Genomic DNA, 25,069 nt, shown 5'->3' on the forward strand with positions numbered 1-25,069 from the left:
TAAATGATCTTTTAATTTTACCGGAGGGAGGTATACATTTACAATGAGGCATGTATGCTGAGCTTGTATCAAGATTGACACAGTATACTGCCTGAAGGCTTATAATTCAACTACCTGCAATTTAACATTTGTGGCCATCATAATACACACACACACCTTCGTCCTTCCTCTTCTGGAACTTTCTGCTGGAATATCATAAGTTATATGTCTTTCTAAGAAGGGCTTCTCTAAGCACCACGTTTCTTGGAGGATAAGAATCCACGTGTATCTTTGTTGAGGTATCTGCTTCTTCAGCCCATAACGTTCCAAGAAATAAGTGAAACTGGAAGGTCGGAGGAATTGATTTCAGAAGCAGTCTTGTCTAATCAGTCTCTGGTTATCAGATCAAGAGACCCTGTCTTGTCCAGAAACGCCCAGCTGTTATCCCCTCTGGGGATTGGTTCAGTTATTGGCTGTGGGTTGGTTCGTGGATGGGATGCTGGGTCCTTGTGCAGTAACTCTCCATAGCAGATTGTATCCAGAGTTGCCACAGGCCATTCTCACAATTCAGCTAATCCTTGTGCCCAGGTTTTGCCTTCGTTAGTGTTGACCATTTTATTTTGAAGGGTTTTGGTCAGATGACCAAATATCAATGTCTACTAGTAGAGGTTCTGAAATATTCTGGGCAGTTGTTGTATGGGTATGATCTTTGACACTTGTGTGACTGAGGAAAGGTGATCCATTTTGATCACTTTTACAAGATAAAAGTATGTTTTCAGTAACACTAGGTTTAAGAGAAAACTTGTTTACACCCCTCAGTTTCATAGATGGAGATTTTATGTTCTTGTTAGTGGAACTACTTAATAAAAGGCTCCTTGAGATGTTACTTTCACTTTCAACAACATTATTCCACTCCATGAAAGTTGAATATTGACTCTTACTGTCAAGTAGACTTTTCTTTAAAAGGTACAATCTTTCCAGGATTTCCATTTGTTCACATTCTGGGAGTTTCAAGAAGGAGTTCTGAAGATTATCTTCTATCCTTTGGATATCTGTTTCTACACTGTTTAAATGGGGGTTTGTTAAACAAAGGTCTCTCCATGAAGGATTATGTTCATTAACGTCCTTATTAAAGCAGTCTGTGCCTTTTTCTGTGAGGGCCAAACATGTTGCTTTCGTAGTTGTTATTAATGGTAACAAGGGTTCATTCTTGAACACCCTAGTTAAAAACAGATCTTTAGAAGTGAGAAGGGCCCTTGAGCATAACACGACTGATGCCAAATGCTCTGAGTTAGAACAGAGGATAGCCCTCTGAGCCTGAGGAGGGGAATTCAGTATTTCTACCTGCCTTAATTCCCTGGAATTAATATTCCTTTTTAAAAGAGTTCTTAAATGCCGCAATGCTGATTGCTTTTGTCTTTCAACTTGGAATGCACCCCCTGTAATTGCAGATTGTTAGACACACTTTTTCAGCCAATAAAACCAATTTAGTGTTAGTGGAAGCAAGCTGCACGGAGAGGGGGCTAGTTTCATGTGGGAGGTAGAGATTTAAAGGAACCTTTAAGTCTGTGGATTCAACAGCAACACTGTTGGAAACTCTACTTGAGATGTCATGCCCTTTATCCATCTCTTGTCTGCAGCTGCTGTTTCTTAGCTAAGAAGGCTATTTGTTCTTTAATTTGTCCAATTCCTCTGTTGGCTGAACATAGTTCCTTACAAATATACTCTGCGGTTGTAGCAGTTAGTTGAAGGATGCTAAGAATTTCATTGGACCCATGGTAGGGCCCTTTCACATGCTCTTCCCTGGCTTTAGTTGGGGAAAGAGTTGGTCAATAGCAGCCAGATTCATTCCAATTTGGATTCGGACCAGATTCGGATCAATGGGCTCGGATTGGCCGAATTCCAAACCTGTTGATTCGAATCCCATGGATTTGGATCAGATGGGATTCGGACAGCTCGGATTCGGACCCTACTCATCCGAATCCGTCTGAATCGGTACAGATTCGGTCCAAACCCAGATTCGGACCGTCTGAATCTCCAACCCTAGTTGGGGGTGGGGGATGTGAGTGCTGCTTTAACGGATGTTCATCACTATGCTTAGCAGCCACAGCCATCTTGTCTGTAGCTTTTAGTAGACCTTTACTCTCTTCAGAGCAATTTGCTAATACTTCAAAACGGTTGGCTACAGGCAGGTGAAACTGAAAGAAGTCTGTCAGTTTTGACTGTTTAGGAGAAGGTAAAATGAACTCATTTTCTCTCTGCCGCTTCCTACATCCCATTAGAAAATTGGCTGAGGGAGTGGTCAATGTACTCAGCAATTAAGTTGCAGCCAATTAGTAGATTTTGCAGTCTGGTAGCTAAGAAACTCCCAAGAAAAACTGAAAATAGAAGAGTCTCTAATAATTTAGGCTGCTAAAGTAATATGTTCTAAAGGCTTTCATCTCAAAGAGAAAGCACATAAATAGTGAAGATATTTACTGTGCTTGTTGAAGTTATGCTGAGTCCTTCGCTGCCAGAATAGTCTTATCCTGTAAGTATTCCACCACAGCATAGGAACACAGCAAGAGGCCATAAGCCAAAATTTAATAGCTCCCCCAAGCTTACAAACCTGCTCGAGTGAAACTGCAACCCCCTCAAGGGAAGGCTGGCTCTACAGTGCCTGCACAGCTTTTCCAATGACCAAAAGTACCTCAGTCTTGTCTGAACTGCGTTTATTGGCTTTTGTGATGGATAGCTGCTTAGTTTATTTTATTTCTATACTGCCAAAGGCGTACCTAGGCAAACTAGAGCCCTGGGAAAAACCTGAGTTTGATGCCCCACCATGGGCGGCTACCCTCCCCCACTGTGACCAAACAATGATTTTTTCCACTAGGTCGTTTCAAAGTCACCATCACATTATAGAACATCCCCCAACTCACAAATCTGAATACAGCAATGGGCCATGCCACACAGCAGAAATAATTTTTGGAAAACATTTTCAAAATGCTTTCAAAATGTTTTATTACTGCTATGAAAACATTTTATGGTGTTGTATCCACCCCCAAACAGCATCATTTTCAATGGTGTTTAAACTAGGGAGCCCAGATTCTCCCTTTAAGGTGGATTTAAAAGGAGAATCTGGGCTCCCTAGTTTAAACAAGTGATGCTGGAATCCACCCCCAAACAGCATCATTTTCAATGGTGTTTAAACTAGGGAGCCCAGATTCTCCTTTTAAATTCACCTTAAAGGGAAAATTTGGGGTCCCCAGTTTAAACAACATTGAAAGTGATGCTATTTTGGGGTGGATTCTCCCCCACCCTGAAACAGCATCCCTTTCAATGTTAAACTCCACCCTGAGCCCTTCGGGGATAGGGCGGTATACTAAATTTAAATAACAACAACAACAACAACAACAGCAACAACCTTTATTAGGCATTGAGAGAATAAAAGAAAGAAAGAAGGGAGTGGATTTAAAAAGAGAATCTGGGGAAATTTAGGGGGTGCCTGTTGTCAGGGGTGCAATTATTAAGATAGCAGCACCAAAATTTCAGAGTATCTTGGTGAAGTCTGGTTCAGGAAGTCCAAAGTTATGGACCCTCAAAGGTGTAGCCCCCGTCTCCTATTAGGTTCCATTGGAAACAATGGGGGATGGGGGCACTCCCTTTGGGAGTCCATAACTTTGGACTCCCTAAACCAAACCTCACCAAACCCAGGTCATATCATCAGGAGTGTCTCCCCAAAACACCCTGAAATTTTGGTGCTGCTAGCCTAAAATCTGCGCCCCCTACAGGCCAAAAACAGAAAAACACTGAAAATACAAAATCCCCCACAAATGAACCAGCAATTTTGTCGCCCACCACAAGGTGGCGCCCTGGGCAGCTGCCCACTTTGCCCAATGGGAGGAACGCCTCTGTATACTGCCCATCCCCTTTCCTGGTCATAGAACCTTGAGTGACAGGAGGTTCAAAAAGAACTCCCACCTCCAAGAATTTTACTAGTGGCTGTTGGGACTTGGGCAAGACCATTAGAAAAACTTACAGAGGATAACTACTGTTGAAGCTGAGAGTGGAGGCTAACAGCTGGAATGAAAGAAACAGGGTGGATAAAACCCAATGATACTTAAAAACATAAAAAATCAACTTTTTTGATTTAAATTGAATTTTTTCATTTAAACCGGTTTTTAAAATTTAAATTGGATTTTTTTATTTAAATACTATTTCAGGAAAAATCTATCTAAAATAGTTTAAATACTTTTCTATATAAGACATATTATAATCCAAAGGTTATTCATCATGAAATAAGGATTAGTTTTTAGTTATGTAGCATAAGTCTGTATGTTCATACAATGCTTAAAATTTTTGGTAAACAAATCCAATGAATCCATACATAATGTCATGCTGTTCCAGAGGTCTGTATACTTCTTCCAGGTTTTATCCAAAGGCAAATGTATGCAGATTTTCTCAACAAATTAATCAATTTAAACCCCTGAATTAACCAGTTAAAACTAGGTGACAGTCTTATTTAGATGGTCTCCATGAGATGCCAACACAAACTTCATGGGACAATTCTCCTATTTTAAAAAAGGGTTGTATGTCTACCCAAGTGTTATTGGAGACAATGAGTTGTTGGATTGCATGTCTACCTGTGCTAAAGTTATGACACTGAAAGATAATTCTCTAGGGAAAAAACTCAACAAGATGTAGAGAAGAGGTAGGTTCCAAAGATTCTGGGTGTAACAGAACAGCACCTACAGACATTTGTTTAATCTTTCTGGGGCTCATTAGTGTCAAACCTTAGTTGCATCTTCCTTGCAAGAACTTTAGAGTGAGCCAAAAGTAGAGTTATATACCATTTTAATGAACTGCAAGGCAGGTGATGCACATCCTTGGCTCCCATGACAATGATTCTGCTGACACTTAATTAGCCAGTGTCATTCTGACACCATTACCTTGTCTCATCCGGATGATAACTACAAAACAAGCACAAGGGGCATGAAAGGTCCGTGACAAGCATCAGCTCTGGGAAGCAAGCAAAAATGAATCTCCTCAGAGTCACACTTCTTGGGACAGGTCTACGTTAGAGCACTATGGTCTGGCACTGCCAAATGATGTATGATGCTGATCAGAAAGAAAACCATGAACTTAGCAGGGTCCCACCAAACTTCCATACAGGGCACAACATTTCACTCATCCTACAGATAGGGACATTTTCATCCACACAAGACAGCTGGGGAAGCAGAGTTTTAAGATTCCAAAATATTACTACCCCATTTTTTAATCTTTTTTTGTTCTTTATAACACCACTCTGGTTTTCAAATAGGACTGTGAGACTTCTGTACGTACAAAAACTTCTGATTACAAAGAGAGGAGAGGCAGGGGGTTGTAGAAATCCTTATCCAAACACTGAGCTCTTGTGTGCATTTATTTGAGACACAAATACTGGAGATACTTTCTAACACAACACTGCGTGCTATGATGAGGGAGGAGCAGCCTGATTCAGGTAGTGCAAGCTGTGGTCGCATTGCCCAGGCCAGGCCAGTTAATGGTTTTGGTGGTTTGCAAAGACAACTGACCCTTAAAGAGTTCTACAGGCTGGGTCTGCCTCACCTCCTTGCTCACTGCCTGGCCATGGCTCTTCTTCTTCCCCTCCTTGGCCAATACTCCACAGTGGAAGCAGTGGCCCAGGGATACATTCTTTCTCCCTAGGGGATACCTGAAGATAGTTGCCACTGTTTAGGGATGGTGGTGACCATGTTGCAATGAATATGTGCTTGGGTCAAAAAAGGTGGTGGTCAGCTTTTTGTTTCATCTTGAATTAGACAGATGTAGGGCCTCCTATGCCATTGCTGGGCCTTCCTGAGGAAGAAATCCTATAATATGCAGCCTCGAAAAAGAACTCAGACAAAACTAAGCAGATAGAAGGGTCAGGGCTACGTGAAAAGAGGATAGCTTGGTTCTCAGTAGCTCTAACAGGGTTCTCTGGGGCAAAAATAAATGGCTGAAATCTGGAATACAATGGCAAGGAAGCAAGATGGAGTCTTCATGTCAGGCACTAGGACAGGGGTAGGGAACCTGCGGCTCTCCAGATGTTCAGGAACTACAATTCCCATCAGCCCCTGCCAGCATGGCCAATTGGCCATGCTGACAAGGGCTGATGGGAATTGTAGTTCCTGAACATCTGGAGAGCCGCAGGTTCCCTACCCCTGCACTAGGATCTCTGGGGCAGATGAAGCTGAGAATGCTGTTTTGCTTTCTCCCACCTAGGTGGACAGATGCCTTTCCTGTCAGAACTGGGTCCTCCTGCCTGGGTCCTCCTTGCTACAGTGTTTCAGCTGAGCAAGGATCCTTCCTCGAGTTTCAGATAAGCTCACCTTGGATGGGGCCCCAGAGAGCCGTTGCTAGTGGTGGACTGGGCTTACAGCAGACAGTCACCTACTAATGTCTATCCCCCATAACTCCCTGGATCCCTTGGCTTTTATGGCCCATTTCCCCCCTGATGGCCTTACCCCTGGACCCGCCTCCTTGGTGGAGCCCTTCCTGGGATTTGGCCCTTAAGGCCTGGTTTGCTCCTCCCCAGTTTTTTCGCCCTTGGGAAGAAGGGATGGTCCTTCCCGATGGGCCAGAGTCCTGCTGGCCATGTCTTTGAGGTGTTCCCAGCCTGCACCGGCCCCACTCTTGGTGAGTCAATGCCAAGGATGTAGGTAAGGGGGTGGGGTTCTCGGGTTCAAACCCCCCCCCATTGCATGTCCGAAGCTCTGCCCCCCGTTTGTGGTTTTTTTATTTTAAAGTGTTTTTCGGTTTTTATTCTGCAGGGGGCGCATTTTTTAGGCTAGCTGCACCAAAATTTCAGGCTATTGTCAGATGACATGCCTGGTGATACCAGCCAAGTTTGGTGAAATTTGGTTCAGGGGGTCCAAAGTTATGGACCCTCAAAAGGTGTTCTTCATCCCCCATTGTTTCCAATGGGAGCTAATAGTAGATGGGGCTACCCTTTTGAGGGTCCATATCTTTGGACCCCTGAACCAAACTTCACTAAACCTAGGTGGTATCATCAGGTTTGACACCACCCAGGTTTGGTGAAGGCTGTCTCAGGGGGTCCAAAGTTATGAACTCCCAAAAGGGGTGCCCCCATCCCCATTGTTTCCAATGGGAGCTAATAGAAGATGGGGGCTACACCTTTGAAGGTCCATAACTTTGGACCTCCTGAACCAAACTTCACCAAACCTGGGTGGTACCATTAGGATAGTCTCCTAAAGATACCTGGAAAGTTTGGTGATGTTAGCTTAACAATTGACCCCTGACAGCAGGCACCACCAAATTTCCCCAGATTCTCCTTTTGAATCCAACCCTTTGGCATGGATTTAAAGGGAGAATCTGAGATCCCCAGATTAAACCTTGAATGTGATACTGTTTCAGGGTGGGGGATAATCCACCCCAAAACAGCATCACTTTCAATGTTGTTTTAACTGGGGACCTCAGATTCTCCCTTTAAGATGGATTTAAAAGGAGAATCTGGGCTCCTTAATTTAAACACCACTGAAAGTGATGCTGTTTGGGGGTGGATTTCAGCATCACAGCAGCCACCCATGGGGTGGGGCGCAAACCTCAGGTTTTGCACCAGGCTCCATTTTCCCTAGCTACCCCTCTGCCTGGAGGGGAGAAAGAAGAGACTGCCGGCTACCAGCTGGGAGCCCAGCCAGTGGGGAGGTGGTAGTGGGGCAGGGCAGGGGAGTCTGCCATCTCTGGTTCAGACCCATTACTGAAAATCTATATTTCATCACTGGCTCTAACTGCTAACCTAAAGTTGGTTGGAAGTAGCTGGGAACATCAGTTCCAAGATGAAGTTAAACATTTGTGATCTATAGAAGCAGTGTGATATATAGAAGCATTTGTGATCTATAGAAGCAGTGACTTAAAACAACAGAAGGAAGGAGGAGGATGGAGAGAAGAAGAGAAATGATATATGAAAACTCAAGATTCAGGAAGAATGGAAGCCAGCAATATCTTGCCCGCTGGATAGTAAATCCAGCATGCTTTTTGCATAACTGCCATGTTTCTCATTGGACACAACAAGCATGGTGATCCTATATTCTATCTGCCATATTATGGGGTGACATTTATATATTTTTTAAGCACCTAAGGTCATCCACTTACAAGAATGTTTTCTGCTTCTGGTAAGATAAACCACAAATAAGGGCAGGAAAGGATGTTGTGGCTGCAAAATGCAGAACTGTTCTTGAAACAGCAACAGAAACTGAGATTCTGGATGCCCCCAAAATAAACCATCCACATATGCGGCTGCAAGAGTCAAAAGAGGAACCCTCAGAACCTTCTGCAGATGATGTGAGACAGTGTGACAAATGCCATGCACAGCCCACAGCCATTGATGATTGTTGAGAAGCTCTTGCTGCGGGGTCAGGACAAGCCCAAGCTAACTAACCTGTGTCCCTCACAACTAATCAAGCCAAGCAGATCAGCCACAGTTTTACAGTCCCAGGCAAACCTCATCAAAAAAGGATGCTTATTGACAAACATGACTGGGAGCAGTCACAAGTCGCAAAGGCCTGACTTATTATAGTTAGCTGAGTAAGACGTAAGATGAAGATGGAAGCCTGTTTGACACACACCTTACATATAGGGATTGGAGATTTGTATCCTTTGAGGATCAGAATGATTGAAAATATGCATATCTCTTTAAAAATAAGAAAGGATACACTTAGGAAAAGTTTTGTGGTCTAAAATTGGCTTTATGATGGACAAATCACAATTTCTCAGATACAGCCAGCTGGATCCAACAGGCCCATTACACCAATGGAAGAGCATCTGGCAATAAAGAAAGGCATCTGGTTACCACAAGAAACATCTCTGCTAGCAGACCAGATCCTTGAGGCCCAGCCTACTACAGTCTGTTTGGGACAGTGTTATAGCAAACATTTCCACCTGACTTGGCAGGTTGTTACACAGAAATTGTGACCAAACCAGAAAGGATTTAACTTCTGGATTTGGAGTGATCTTTGGATTTAATATTAACTGGTCATGTGGAGAGGCCCCCAAGGTTTAGCAATTAATTTATAATGTGACCAGCTGTCTCGTTATATGTGGGTTTCTGTTACTTAATTCTTTGCAGTACTTATAGTCTGCCTTCATCACTTGGACTCAAGGCAGATTACACCAGGTGAGTCAATACAGTCAACAAGATGGGACATTCACTAAACAATGAAATGGGATTTGGATTGTAGAAGCCATAAGAAGTCTAAATGCAGCACTAAATGAAGCAGAGCATAAGTATTAACATGACACATTCAACAATACAAAATTATATACAATAGGATCCAACCCATGGTAAACTATGCACACTAGTACAATCCCCAATAATTTATCCAAGTACTTTTGTGATGTCTTGAGTACACTGCTACCCTAATGCCTACATAGAAAAGTCCTCTTGAATAATTCAGCTTTGCATAATTTGCAGAAAGCCAGGAGAACAGGAGTCTTCCTGATTCCCTGGCGCATGCCATTCTACAAGCTGGGAGTTACAACAGAGCCGGCACATGTTATGAGATTTACCTGAAAGATTTGGTTACATTTCCTAGCAGGGAAAAATAAATGTTTAAAAAATAACTTGTTTTTTTTAAAGTGTGATTTGTTGTTTGCATAACCATTCTGCTATGCAAATGAAGAATCACACTTGGATTCTTCTGCTCCTGTAGATGTTTGGCTCTACATTAATGTGTCTTGAAGGAGGTTCAAATGCAATGGGTAAGCTATGATGGCTGCAAAAATGGGACCAATTAATCATATGGCCAAGCACAATATGATGAGGGAAGGTGGAAGGGAGCAAGGGTGAATGAAGCAATGCAAGGCCAAACTCTCCCTCCCCATGCCCCACATTAGCTGAAATTTACTCTGGAACCAGGTCAATGTGGCATAAAGAATTCTGTGTTGGATTTGGATTTCAGAGACACAGAGGTTCATGAAACTCTCTAAATGACTTTGCAGTCACTATCTCTCAGTCAAAATGACTTATTTTTCTTTGGAGGATAAACACTGTGACAGCTAATTCCATGTATACCTCAAAAAAACTCGTAAGAAAATAGATTGGCTAAACAGCTAATATGTAAGGGAATAGTAAATAAGCCATAAATGAAGTGATCAATAAATAAATTATCTGATAAAGGGAGGTTTTACTCTGGACCCAAATCTTGCTTTTCTACTACAGACCAATATGGCCATGCACCAGAAAAAACTAAATAAATTGTATCCTCTGTGCAAGAACTGAAGCCTGTCCACAGTGTCCAGAGTGAATGCGGCAATGGAGAGTAGCCATTTACACATGTGTATTCGCGTTCTCATTGAGTGTACATTCCTTTTCAGTTTGATTCTTGGTTACAAACATATTTTCCCCTCTTTTGATAATCACCCTGTCTGCAGATCAGAGAATCCCTGTGGTTTTTGAAAGCTCTAAAAGTGAGACTTTTTCCTCTCCATTTACAGGAAAAGTGAAGGAGATCAGCATGTGTGAACCTTTATTTGGGTTTTATCGCTCCTCCCTGCCTTCCCCCACCCATACCACAGTAGCTCTTCCCACTCTTCAGACCACCATTTTCAAAGGCTTTCTTTTAAAAAATTTCACACTGAATGTCAATTAGTGGAGTGATAGGCCAGTGAAACTGACAAGAAATTGACATGCTTTAGCAAAAAAGGTGACAGGCAACCTCCCCAAATGGAGGTTGCATTGAAACAAAGAAGCAGTGGACAGGCAAAAATGGCATATCAGCTTAGCTAGGGTCACTTTGCAGGAGGAGATTTCCTGTGCAACCAAAAAACTGCAGAAAAAACCCACTGCAAAGCAACCAGTTGTGCGGTAAGTAGTGCATGCATAAATAGTTCGTAGATATGAATCACCTGTGAACTCCAGGCCATACACAGGTGGCAAGAACAGCCAAAGGTCTGAAGTTCAAAGAGCAAACATATTGGCAAACTTCATCTATTGCAGGGTTTGGCCTTAGTTGAGCTGCACTGCTGACCCACACTGCCTGGCCAGTGCACTGGAAATATTAACACAGAAGTAACTTCCTGCACAGTGACCATCTCATGGAAGGAATCATCATTATTGGATTGTGACTTACAATGAATTGTTGTACTCCCCAAAAACAACAGATACAGTGTTAACTAGAAATGTTTCCAGAACCAAACAGGGGGAAAACATGCAGAAGTCCATGAAAAAAACCACAGCATTTGCTGGCAGAATACATGGTAAATGACTTGTGTGGAAAAACCCATACGGAGGTGAAATGCAACTGATTAAATTGCATAAACCCTACAAGTCAATGGGATGATAACACACACAAGAGACCTATCAGTGATATCTTGGTTTCATTGAAAAAATATTTGACAGACCCACTTTTTGACCCAGTATTCAGTTCTCTCTTGGACCCTTGCATGCAACACAACCGGAAATTCAGGAGCAACATCTGGATCCAACCATGAGCATCTGACATCCCCAAGAAATGGACCCCCAGAGATTTGTGGGTATTTCACAAGACTGCTGGAAACACAGTCCTGTCATTTCGGGAATTCCCTACAATAGGCCCAAATTTCACATGGTACATGCACACACATGTATATGTGCGCACACAACTTCCAATTCTAAGTAAACCAACATATTCCTAAAGCAAGAAAATGGCATACCTGATGTGCTAATATGTAGATATTATGTCCAACGTCTTTTGGAGAAATACCATCATCTCCGCTCTCATCCTCATGGTCACTTTCCAGACCTTGATTATAGGCATTCTTCATTACATCCACCTTTAAAATAAATAATATCCAATAATGCTTTACTGGCTATATAAAGACTTTACTCCACCTGGTCAGATCAGTCCTGCAGGAGGTCACTGAAGAGTCACAAGTAATTTTACAAATAAAAAAACCCATATGTATTTGGGTTTCTCTTAAAAGAATCAGATAACACATTTCAGAAGTTGGTGCTGTAAATTGAAGCATGACAGAAAAAGAGTTTGGATGGGATGAATCTACTTCAAATTCTACTTCCGTAAGAAATCCTCCAACTGTGTGTGTGCACAGCAACTTATTTTGGACAGACAGAAAAGAGTTCTGTGTTTAGAGAAGAACCATGCTACATGGAAATCCCAGATCTAATCCTGCCTCAGTCACTTAGGTGGCCTTAAGAAAGCCTCAGGATTTATCCTCCATCTACAAAATGGCAAAAATTATAATAATGTCAAAGAACTGGCATGAAGATGACAGTTAACTATTTTAAGTGAAATGCATGAAATGGTCTAAAATTCAAATGTGATTATTGTTGATGTTTTATGGGTGTCCATCTCTCTCTCTTCCCTCCCTCTATTTTATTCTCTGATAGCATCGAGGACCAGCAACCAGCTCACTGCAAAATTGCCCCAAATCCTTCAGATTACACAGACCTTATTTTGGGGGGAAAGGAGAAGAATACAGCAGAAATAAATGCATTATTTAATTTCATATTGATTTCATTTGTGATGCCCATTTCTGTCACTAGGCTTGTCTCAAAAAAACACAAACAGCTCCAGGTCCTCATCACAGAATGTTCTTTTGGATGGCATGTGACTGGCATGTGATGATTCATCTAAGAGAGCAATTACCAAAAAAAAGTGCTGGGAATGAATAAAACTAATGAAGCCATAAAGACAGATGTCACACAGGCATGACCCTGTTCAAAATCCTGTTTCTGAATTAGGGCTATCAAATAGATGTGTCAGTTTGGCAATGTTCAGTTGCTAAATCCCCTAAACTGTAACAAATCATTTATTTGAACAATGATGGATTCTTCAATTATAACTATTATAAATGTACACCAATATACTTACTAACTCTCTCGGTCTCATGTTGAAAAGGATTCTTTCTGCATTCTCGCTGTCATGCCTGCTTTCCATAATAGCTAGCAAAAGCTTGGAGGCATTGTTCTAAAAACACAAAACCAAATTCATGGACAGTTAAAATCCATTTCATGGATTAATGATTCTTACATTTCTTTCATTTGAGATTACTGGACTGGCTTTCTTTAGAACATAAGAAAGAGCCTGCTGGATCAGACCAGAGTCCATCTAGCCCAGCACTCTGCTACTCGCAGTGGCCCACCAGATGCTTTTGGGAGCTCACATGCAGGACGTGAAAGCAATGGCCTGCTGCTGCTGCTGCTGCTGCTCCCGAGCACCTGGTCTGCTAAGGCATTTGCAACCTCAGATCAAGGAGGATCAAGATTGGTAAGCAGCAAAAATACCAGCGGCGAAGAGAACAATTAAGGAACGGCAGTCTGGCCAAGACCCAAAGCGAGATTGGTAGCCATAGATCAACTTCTCCTCCATAAATGAGATAAGATTTTGAATGGCTTGCAATTTAGCTTGTAGTTCTGTGGTTGGTATATCAGCACAGCATAACACCAACTAATTGAAAGAATATACCCTTAAAGTTGTGTCTGCTGGTGATATGAATGAACCTGCTTGCTCTTGACTGTACTGACATCAAAATGCACTGTGGACACAAACATTCTTTTGCCCAACTACCAAAGTGTACAATCCACATAATGTGCTTGCAATAGTTGCCAAGATCCAAGGGCAGGCAATCACTACCTTATTATGCAATAAAAATATACACTAAGGCAAAATAGTACACAGACTTTGTGCAAGGGGTATGGGAAGAGTTAAAATTAGTTTTTGAAAAATATTCATCAACACTACAAAATTCTGTCTTGTGCTTTTGCTCACAAAAATGAGGTTTCATAGCGAATTCACATTGCTCAGGGGGTTTACTGCCTCTTGACCCAGGCATTTGGATAAAGCAGTTGAGATTCAAGTAGGGTTGTCATCATCCTTGAGCTTGTTTGGAGGTTCTACCTGGGGAGTGCAGGTATGATATACCCTTGACCAAAGAACGGTACACTCCTTTTATCTGGGATGGTCGTCCTATTCCACCGAGCGCACAGCTTTGGGAGGGACGCACATGGAGCAGTGAGGGAGGTAGGGGACACCTGCCTAGCCAGCCAGGTTAGCCGAATCAACCTTGGCGATCAATGGGGTGACAGATGTTGCAGCCAGATCACCCTCACATCTGGTTCCGGCTGCCATGCTGAGTGGTTGCTCTCTGCTGAGCTCATCCACCTTTTTAGATAAGTTTTACCCTATTAAGCTTTTATCTCTCAGGGTTTTTTTTTAATCTAAATTTTTTTCTGTTCAAAGGGCAGAGCCTATTAATGCTTGTGTGTGGAGATGAGCATCCTCTCAGCTGTTTTTCACTGCCCATTTAGAACGGCTGCCCATTTAGAATGACTGTTGATAATGAGGCTTGACGTTTTTATGGAGTTTGATTTGTTGGCAACCAGGATGTTGTCATTTGCGAGCTCTTCATTTTAAATGTCGTTTTAAGCAGTTTTTAACAGGACTCTAACAATTTACCTGCGCTCTAGCCATCGCCCCTCCTGTTTCATTACCCGCAAATCCCTGCTGAAACAAGGGGGAGAGCGGGCTCTTCAGGCTGGGAAGGGACGCTCTGGAGTGATTGTATTGATGGCCCTCTTGATTTCACCATTCCACAGTGAAACCAATGCCTTGGAGCACCAGCTATGTCCCCTGGAAACTCCCCCAGAGCTCTCAGGAATCCATCAGACTCCATTCTTCTCCAGGGATGGACCATTGAATTAGGGCCATCAACCCTGTGGTGGGAAGGAGAAGCCCAGCCACATGTACATAAGTCCCACCCCAACTTGCATGAAAAAAGGGGTCTGGCCCTAAACAGTCCCCAAAAGGGCCTACAACCGGCAGTGCCCTTATGCTGCCACTCTTCGGCCGCTGCCTAAGGCCACTGCCTTGGGCTGCTGCTGCTACTGTTGAAATAGCTGCCAAGCCCCACCCCCTGCAGGTGTTCCCAATAAGGTGGGGTTCAGAAGCTGCAGACCATAGCTTACCCAGTCAGGCTTGCTGTTATTTCAGTGGCCAATGCAGGCTTCTCTGGCTGGCTGGCAGCCAGTATTGAACATATGAACATGCCTGCATTTTTTAGGCCATACATTCAACCTGCAGGTCAGGTGTAAAGCCAAAGGGCACAGCCCTTCTTCCCTTTATACACATTAATTCCATATGTGAAAAAACCTGACCTGAACTATGAAGATGAAGTAATTACCCCAATTACTATTCTATAAGCCCACAGTATAGAAAAGCAACAGTTGCATATTATTAAGCAGTTTGCAAAATAAGCCTATACATATTAGATAGTAGGAATAACAAAATTTTGAATGAAGCATAAAAATCTAGCCTTAAACTGCTCACACAATGCAGGAAAACTGAATTGCAACTGTAGCTTCATTTTTCACACCCGCACACCAACCGCAGGAGAAAAGCTGAAAGCTTCAGAAGTGAAGTCTAGTTCTCTGAAGGAGCACAGCCGTTCATGGGATAGCATACTTACATGAATAAGCAATTAATTGCTATACCTTCAATTGCAGCACTAGATCCATGCAGTATTTTCCAAGGGGATTGATGTCATTCAGGATTAAGGCAATGATAATGTCTATTCCATTAGATTCATGTGTAGCTATACAGCTCTAAAAAATACAAAATCATGTTGTTAACCAACTACGAAAATATTCAGGCATTAGGCCAATCCCTCTATAGGGTTAATCTCCCTAGCCACATAAAACAGTGCCAGTTTCTGAGACAGTGTCTAGACAAAGAAAGCTGATTGACCCCAGGACTTCTTCATTTTCTACAGGCACATGTACCTAAAATCACCAATCCAAAGAAATTCATGGATCCAATGTATAGGGCTATTTTTCGTCAAAACCAATGTACATCAACTTTTTCAAATGATTTACAAGCGATTAAATGGTCTTGGGCACAAGCCTTTTTGAAAACAAATATATTTGAATTCAACCCACTTTGCAGAAGATTTTCAATGCTGCATCTGAGCATTTAACTAGGCATTTAACGTATGCATGTGCATACACCCCTCAACCCTTGTACCAGTTTCAACTCCATCCCAAGACTGTTATGTGAATTAGGCCTGGTGGTATCCTACTTCACAGCAGCACTAGCAAATAAAATCTAAAGGCTTGACCCCAACTCTTGAGCACCGCGCAGAACAAAAAGGGCTGTGCTGGTCTTTTTCTGCATTACTGAGGCAATATTTAGAATATTTATTTAGAATATTTCTGTGATGACTCTTCAGAGTCCTGCTAGAGGTGGCTTATGTATATGGATTCCGTTGCACATTCTAAAACTTATTTAAAAGATAATCAACAATAATTATTCATGAACAGAAATTAGCTAGTGACATTGAAGAGTTCATATTGCATCTGCAGTGTTTCTATCATGTTGCATTACAAGCACAAGGTAGTCAAAATTAAGCACTTTTAAAACTCCCACTAATTTCAGTGGTACAACTTTGTTGTTCCAACCTGCAATGTTCCAGGATACTAAGCGAATTTGGGATGGGAAATTCGCATCGAGGGGCTGGTGTCAGTCCAGTTCTATAAGTTTCTCCAGGGATTTATTAGCATCTAAAAAGATGCAACAGTTATTTGTAGCACTAGATCTGGAATCTCCATTATTGTGCACATCAATGAGCTCCATTCCCACCACATCTCCATCCGGCGACGGTCTAATTGCTGGAGAAGCTAAGGGATATGGTTTCTCCATCAGTTCACTCAGTTCTTGGGCCCAGGTTTTTCCCTTTGTATCCTGTTGGAATCCCAATTGCAAGTCTTTAAAGAGATGAAAATCCAACTCATAATCCCTCTGAGGTAACTCTAAGGGATACTGAGGAGCCAATTGAGTAGAGATGCAGTGGTCTTTCGTAGCAGTGGAGGCAGGCAGAGTCTAGAGAGTTAAGTACACATGCTGCAACTTTTAACTTTAAACCACTATTTAGGATGTTTTGATAAAGTAAGCCTGAGCTTTTAGATTAACATGCAAACATATCTTTTTTCACTGTTCCCGCTAACTTATAATTTTCAGTCTTGAAGCATAATTTATGAATAAATGGCTTTGAACCTGGAATGAATCCAAAATAAATGGAACAGAGTTTGCAACAATTATTCTTTGGGGTGAACAGAAATGTCTTACATCGTGCCTTTAGAAAGCACAAATCAGAAAGTTTATTAAAGTTATGTGTTGCTCTGAGTAATGCCATCTATATAAGTTGGCCACATCCTGTAACCTTAGAATCCTTCAGACTTGGAATTCAGTTAAATCTGTTTCCCCTTTTCTAGGCAAAGCTCTGGCAAGAAGCTTTTACACTTAACTTCCCCCCGCCACTCCCCAAAAGTCAAATTAGATAGAAAGAGTTGACATGTATGCTAATAAAGGATTGATTTCCAGGGAGTGTGCCAGAGATCTGTGTAGCTATTCAATAATATTTTGTTTAATCAGATCCAGAGTTACAAGATAATTTTAACTAAATGTTTTAATTAATACATTGATTTTTTATTGGTTGGGAAATACAAGATTTCACTTCGAACCCAGAACAAATAAACAAACCTCAATATCTCCCTTTGGGAGTGAGGGCTGTTTCCTGCAAAGATTGTAAGAGAGCATTCAGTAATCAAGAAGACAAGCACGGCTGAGACCTACTTGTTAATGCATTGCAATAATTCAGTTAAAGAGGTTTTAATCTCCGTGTGGCTGGTAATGTCCCATCACAGGTGGGTTGCAGCAACTGCCACACATGCCTACACCTGAACATATTAAATCAAATAAATAAATCATAAATAGCATCTCAAGAGAAAAATGAGAATGAAGAGGTCAAATCTCCATGACTAATATTGATAATACATATCAGAGAAAGCCTGCTTTACATTTAAAAAATGCTGGCTTCTTAGAGGGCCAAATTTTAATAGCTTTTTTGGCAGTCTCAAGATCTATAAAGACATATGATAATTTTACTAATTGCTGAACATATTTGGAACCTCAAAAACCTGTGAGTTGTACATTTAAATAAGCATCAACTAGAAATCAAAGCTACCTGGTTTTCATGGCACGGGCCTTGGCAATATTCAGTCAAGCTCTCCAGCGTCTGGTTGACCAGTGCAACATTCTTCTCATTGATGTAAAGACCCAAAAGTCCGAGGCCACCTGTTGTGCTGCCACAGATACAATCCAAAAACTGAAGGGTCTCACAAACTAGGTTGTAGTTGGTCTTGTTGTTCTGATTTCTTAAAAAATTCTGCACAAGTGGGAAAATGCTGTTATTCTTACTCAGGGAGTGTATTAAGTTATTTTATTTTATTAGGTCATTTGCAATCCACCTTTTCTCTACTGCAGATTCACGACTCAAACCAGTCTAATGACACTAGCGGGGCCTGGCCACGCATTGCTGTGGCTTATTGTGGTGAAATGGGAAAGGAACAGTAGCAGCAAATCAATTGCAGAGGCCAGCAGTACGTGCTCATGCAAAAACGCAGCCTGATACTGTGCTATGTCATTGATGTGTGTGCCCGCATTCCTTGTGGGGTGGGGGGGAATGGAAAGGCACCTCTCCCACACATCTAGGCTGGCTGGTCATGATCCTTTACCTGGGAGTAAGTTTGGTTGGTGGCAATGGGTGTTGCTTCTGAGGAAACCCTGTGAGGGGCGCGACGCAGCCATGCAAAGTATGTCACGGTTGCTTTACTGAGCTTACTCCTGAGTAATGCGTGCATGGTTTTCTTAACTGTAACCGCAGTATCCAGGGAATCCAGGGTGCCTGGCCCCTCCCTCCCGTCCCTTGCATGTCGCCCCTCACTCTCTTCCCTCCCATGCCACCCCTCCCCCTCCCTCCCTCCCTTCCCTTTCCCTCCGCTAGGGTGGGTCATATCAAGATGCTGGGCCCCCTGCCTCCCCTCCCTTGCACGCCACCCCTCACTGTCTCCCCTCTCTCACTTCTCTTCTCTTGCATGCCTTCCCCTCCGTCCCTTTCCTCTCCCTCCCTCTCTTCCCTTGCATGCCACCCCTCCCTCTCCCTCCTTTCCCTCTCCCTCGTGTGTATGTGAGTGTATGTGTTTCACTTCCACTCAAGTTACTGCCTATATACTGTTTCCACTGCTCATATCTGGCCATCTGAGCTAACATTCTAAGCTGCACGTACATTCTAAGGTTGACAGTTACACACAGGCAGCTGCATGTCCCTCATCATGGAGCACCAGGAAAAAGACGTTTTACCTGGGCCAGGTGTGAAATTTCAGGTATGTGAACATCTAAAAACACTCTCACCTGGCTGACTATAGTGGCTGGGAATTTTCAGAGGAATTGGCCCAGCAGTTACTGAGTTATACTACCACTAACAAAAACACTGTTAGCTTTTTATATATATAGATAATACTAAGATCTTAAGAGGCTAATCTGCAAAGAAAAAAATCAAGATCAGCCTCTTCTCCATTGTTGTGCTTCCGTTGTGCAAATTTCCAGGGCAAAATATAATATTAAACTGGTTGTGGTGGGTTTTCCGGGCTGTCATTCATACTTGATAGACATTTTTCTCTGGAGTACAATTTTTTAAAAAATGCTTCTTGTTAATATGGTAAATTAACTGCATTCATAAATTAATCTTTGGATGACACAATGAGGTAGCTGTGAAAAAAAGTACTGGCTGCAAAATCACAGGTTCATTGTTGCAATTTTAAATAAATTTGCATCCTGAATCCAAGATGCAGTGTGGTGAGAGTGCCAGACTAGGATCTATGAGAGCCAGGTTTGAATTCCTGATTTGCTATGGAAACTGGCTGGGTGACCCTGGGACCATTACATGCTCTCAACTTACCCTACCTCACAACCCAGGTTCAAGACAAGACAGCCTCTAGGCAATGATTAGTGCACTTTGTTTGGAGTGAGCAAATGCCTTGGACTGGTCTTGAGTCACATTCATTTCACCAGTATCTCCACTCAAAAGGAGGGATCAGGCTGGAAAAGGGCTATTGCCTGAGTCCTTGGAGAGATAAGCCTGTCAGGGGGTACTGAGCTAAGCAGACAACTGGTGCCATGACCCCTGCCGGCACTTTTCCTGGCACCCACAAAGCATTTTCAGAAAGTGGATGGGGCTCTTGCCCAGAAGGGCTTCTGACTGGCCCCTGGAGATCAGATTAGCAGTGAAGAATAAAATTACATTTTGGTGCCAGTTCCCAAACAGGGTTGGTTTTATTTTCTCTCACATTTCTCTCTCCCAATGTATTTTTTTAAAATTACTACTGTTATCCCTTGCACTTGTTAAGAGGTGACATGATAGCCATGTTTAGATATTTGAAGGGATGGCATGTTGGTGAGGGAGCAAGCTTGTTCTCTGCTACTCCAGAGACTAGGACCAGAAGTAATCAATCAAGGTGAAAGAAAAGAGATTCCACCTAAACATCAGGAAAAACTTCCTGACTGTAAGGGCTGTTCGGCAGTGGAATTCACTACCTCAGAGTGTGGGGGAGTCTTCTTCTTTGGACGTTTTTAAACAGAGGCTGAATGGCCATCTGTCAGGAGTGATTTGTTTGTGTGTTCCTGCATTGCAGGGGGTTGGACTTGATGGTCCTTAGGGTCTCTTCCAACTCTATGATTCTATGGACTTCCTCTGTGCGTGGCTCCAGTTCCTACAGTGGCAATTTTGTGTTTATGTCCAAGACTTTGTATTCAAATTCCAAAGGTGTCCATAGGCTCAAACAGGTTGGGAACCCCTGAATTAAAACACAGGGCAGGAAGAAAGCATATCTGGGGCAGCCACAGATGAAACAAAAAACAAAAACTCTTTTTCAGCCATTGGTGGTAGACAGTGACGGAAGGGGACAGAAAAACTTCCCTGGGGAAGGAGTTCCACAATTATGGTGCCACAGCTGAGAAAGTCCTTTCTTGGGTTGCCACCCATCCAACCTCAGAAGGTTGATGTTCTTATATTTGTTGTATATGGAAATCTACTGACATGTGTTTATTCAAAATTGTTTGGTATTTAAGATCTTAGCAAGAATATATGGGCTGAATATATGGGCATGGAATGTAGTTCTGCTCCTTCAAATCTCTCTCATGAGTTTTTCAACCTGCTCCTAGAAAGAAATTCAGCTGCTTTTTCTTCTTTTTAGCTGCTCTTCTGTTTACTGTATTAGGAGTAAAAGCCAGCACTTACCTGGAGTTCTCGATTGTGATTCTCACATAACAACTGAAGGAACCGCAGGATTGGCTGCATGATTACAATGGTAGGACTCATAGTTATTTCCTCAGAAGACTTTTCTTCTGCATTCGTTGCATCTGTCCCTGAACTCATCAGATCTATTTCGGGGTCCATTTCTCTGCGGTACAAGCAGTAAGCTTTGGAGGTTGCTGTTGAGGCTTCTGTTAATTGCCCCTTCATTCCTTCTTTCAGGTGAAGATTTGAATCTCTTACTGTGGGGCAAATCAGCAGACACATCAAATGTCAATGGGGGAAAAGGGAGAAGAAAGCATTCAACTAACTATTGTCCAAGCCAGGAAGTCATGAGGATGAGGGAGATTTTGAAACATTTTGGAAATAAATACATCATGACCCCAAACTGCTGAGATCTTGTAAACCATACCTAGGTCTGAAGACAGATAAAGAGAGACAGATACTTTCTTTGGATGGTTAGAATGTAAAGATCACTTGTCATGTGTGGGAAGACATTTTGCATGCCTAGTCCAGAATCTTGGGATTTCTTCACCCTCTAGTACATTGCCATAGCCAGAGTGCTTTCTGGAAATATTCTAAATCCTGACCTAGACAAGTGCATCAAGATGCATCATGCTTTACAAAATACAAGCAAAGTCATGATGCAAGACAACTGTTTCTTGGCGGTACCACTTCAACCTGTATAACTATTCCCACATTTAGCGGGAAAATATACCAATTTCTGTACATTAAAAAGGTTGGTAAAAACTATGTGCCTAGTCAAGTCTTCCCACCCAGACATGCCTGTTTTCTAAGCCCAGAAATTTCTGTTTCTTGAGGAAGGAATCAAACATCATCTGTGGTCAAAAGTGACAACACGCCATGAGGCCTGACCCAGACAAGCCATTTATCATAGGGTGAAGGGAGAACTAATCCAAAAAAGTGTTGGAGATCTTTAGTGCCTACTATGCTAACAACAGGCTAAACAGGGTGCAACAACTTCATTAATAATGTAAGCATTTTACCTCACCCCTCAACCAAGAGGTTCCGCTAGGGTGGCTGACAATGGATCCAGCATAAAACAACAGAACACAATAAAAATAAATGTTCATCAAAGAGTTAAGGCAAGAAGAAAAGTTAAAACATTTAGATTAGCAAAAAACTATAGATCTAGTAAAAGCACTTAAGACAGCATACGGTAGTGACAGTTTATGAGCTACAGATGAACAGCAAATGGTGCAAACAAAGCAGAGAGAAAACAACCCAGTAATTCCTGAAGGCGGAAGAAGGGAAAAAACACAGCAATCCTTTGCAGAGTTCCTCGAGTCTAAGTCCATTCAAATGAATGGGCTTAGACTGGAGTAACTGTCTTTAAGACTGCACTGAAAGTATGCCTTCATCTGGTACCAAAAACTCAGCAGGCGTAGCACGAGGCAAATAGTTATACAAAAGCTGACAGAAAGGATGATTTCTTGAGATGATCTGCCTCACATCAGAAAAAGGAGGGAGGAGGAACAGGATTTTTGAAAAGAGACCCCAGTTGATAGGCAGGTACATACATGGTGACCTACAGTCACCTCAGAGAGTTACCAAATGGTTTTTTGGCCCAGTTCAATGTGCCAGCATTGAACAGTAAAGCCTTCTATTGTCTAGGACCAAGGCACCTGAAGATCTGTTCCTCCCCAGAGAAATGTGCCTGACGCATGGGACATTGGTATGTCATGCTGTTCTGACATATTTAATTATTGGTTTTCCTTGAGTGCTGTTGTACATTGTGTTATATTCACTTCCACTGCATCCCACCTTGCATGTCAGATAACAGGGAGAAAGATGGCATACAACAAGTTTAAATAAGAACATGTTAATGTACAGATGAGGAAAACCATTACAGACCCACCAAACTATGAAAGTGCTATTTATCTTTCATTCTGTTCCCTCCCCCCACTTTAGCAAGCTGTTCTCCTTGGAGGTGTTTAGCGTCTGCAGTGAAACAAGTATACCAAATAGGGCACACCCTCTTGACCTGTTTACCTCTCTTGTTTGGAAGTGAGACTGAAACGTCATTGTCCTCATCCTTCTTTTTGGTCCCCAGATCGACAGTGTTCACTGTTACTGTTGATCGGATTTCCTGCTGGGCTGTTTTCATTCGATCGTATAGGACTTTAAAAAACTTCTCAGACTTTTTGTGCTCATTCAGTTGCTGATAGAAGGAATACTGTAACAAAATGTTGGGCGCCAGTACATTAATAAAAGGATAATCATCCCTCGCATAATACTAAATATGCAAACAACACATTGCAACCTTGCAAAAGACTGAAGGAGCAGATGTCTACAGTCTGAATCAAAGAAAAGTATATCTAGGCCTGCATGGCACTGGGCTGAGTTTCCAGAATGGCTGTCAGGGTTACAAGAAGGAAACTTTACTCACAACTGGCCTCTAAGGGCTTGGGTCCTATGAACAAGTTTCATGTATGCCACAAAGCATTCTTCCTGTTCCATTAAAACTTGTTTGTGCAAGATCAGTGGTTTTCAGTGGGCCTTTGTATAAATGCAACTTTTAGTGAAAGAGGAAACACATTCTGCAGTGGAAGCTAAGTAACACACATGGAACTCATTCATAGGATCAAAGCCCAATTGATAAACAGAACTGCAAGTCTGACATACTTGTGATTTCTAGTGGTGCATATATACTGTTGATGGTACTGAGAACACAAGAAATGCCTTTCTGGATCAGACCAAGGTTCATCTAGGACAGTATTCTGTAATTCAGAGCAGACAGGTGCCTTCTGAAGTTCATTATAGCTTCATCTTGCTGCTTGTCCACCAGTATCTAGCTTTCAAAGTTTGCTGCCCTCTATTTATGGAGGTACCACTTACCAGCATGTGTAATGTAGCTGATATACCTGGCCTGGATGAATTTGTTCAAGTCCTTTTAGAAACTATGAAGAAAGGGTGTACCTGGCACAGAATGCCTTCTCACTTCCTCCTCCCCACTGCAGGCTCCCAACCATTATGGCTATTAGTTCATACTGGTCCCACAACCTCCCTGCCACCCCTAAAATCAATTGTCCTGGAGTCAGGTGGAACAGCTAAGAGGAGAGGAACCTGGGAAAGATCCACAGTCATCAGTACCTTCTTCCAAGGAATTAAAGCAAAGTAATAATGTCTGGCTCACCCCAGATTGTTTCTTAAAAGTAACATGTACAGCAAGTTTTGTTTCCTTCAGAAAGTGATCAAACTCAAGCTCTGGAAAAAGACCTGGCCAACTTGAAGGGTACATGCAGACATACATAATTTGAGTGGTCAAGCCACTGAGGAACTGCACTCATGCTGTTCAGATCAGACCTAAATCTTCCCTGAAGGGTCTAACTCAAGAGAAAATTTTAGTTCTCAGTGGAAGCAAGTGCAGCAACGGTTGGCTGTTTCTTGCAACATCAAACTGACCTCCACCCCAACTCTCACCTCAGCAATTTTTCCAGTTCAAGAAAATGACTCTTAAAAAAAAATAATACCATAACATTTAACAGAACTGAATGTATGATAAGAAGAGGTGGAGAAGGAGAAGGCATCAGTGTTGTGGGATATGAGGCAAACACATCTGATGTAGGAGCAACAACAAGGTGAATCTGAGCTCACTATGCAGCAGAAAATTCTCCACACCCATCCCCTTATGATAAGTACATGAGTCTAGATACACACTGAGAGTGCTTTCATAGTTAAGATTTCCAGTAGTAATCTAGGTATATAAAAATCATAATGCAACACTGAATAAGTACCTGAATCTGCGTGTTTCCACCTTCCAGCAAAGCAATGCCAAGCAAGATGGCTTCTGAGAATATTCTATCATTTTTGGTACTAACTATGACATCTGTGACAAGTTCTGATGCTCCTTCTTTATCCAGAAGGCACTGGATATCATGCATTGACACACCAGACTTATCTGAATCTTGTCCCGAAAAGCTACCTGAAACAAACATGTCAACTATTA

The 25,069-nt window shown here is 42.2% G+C and overlaps 1 protein-coding gene across 1 annotated transcript in view; it reads right to left on the minus strand.

Moving 5' to 3' along the window:
• Positions 1–25,069, minus strand: part of ITPR2 (inositol 1,4,5-trisphosphate receptor type 2) — a 228,853-nt gene that overhangs the window by 49,443 nt on the left and 154,341 nt on the right. Inside the window, 7 exon segments of the mRNA XM_048500683.1 lie at positions 11,650–11,769; positions 12,828–12,923; positions 15,446–15,556; positions 17,974–18,174; positions 21,085–21,341; positions 23,113–23,296; positions 24,858–25,045. Coding sequence (XP_048356640.1) covers positions 11,650–11,769; positions 12,828–12,923; positions 15,446–15,556; positions 17,974–18,174; positions 21,085–21,341; positions 23,113–23,296; positions 24,858–25,045 — 1,157 coding nt within the window.

Source organism: Sphaerodactylus townsendi, linkage group LG06 (genome assembly GCF_021028975.2).
Source record: "Sphaerodactylus townsendi isolate TG3544 linkage group LG06, MPM_Stown_v2.3, whole genome shotgun sequence".
Classification (NCBI taxonomy): Eukaryota; Metazoa; Chordata; class Lepidosauria; order Squamata; family Sphaerodactylidae; genus Sphaerodactylus; species Sphaerodactylus townsendi.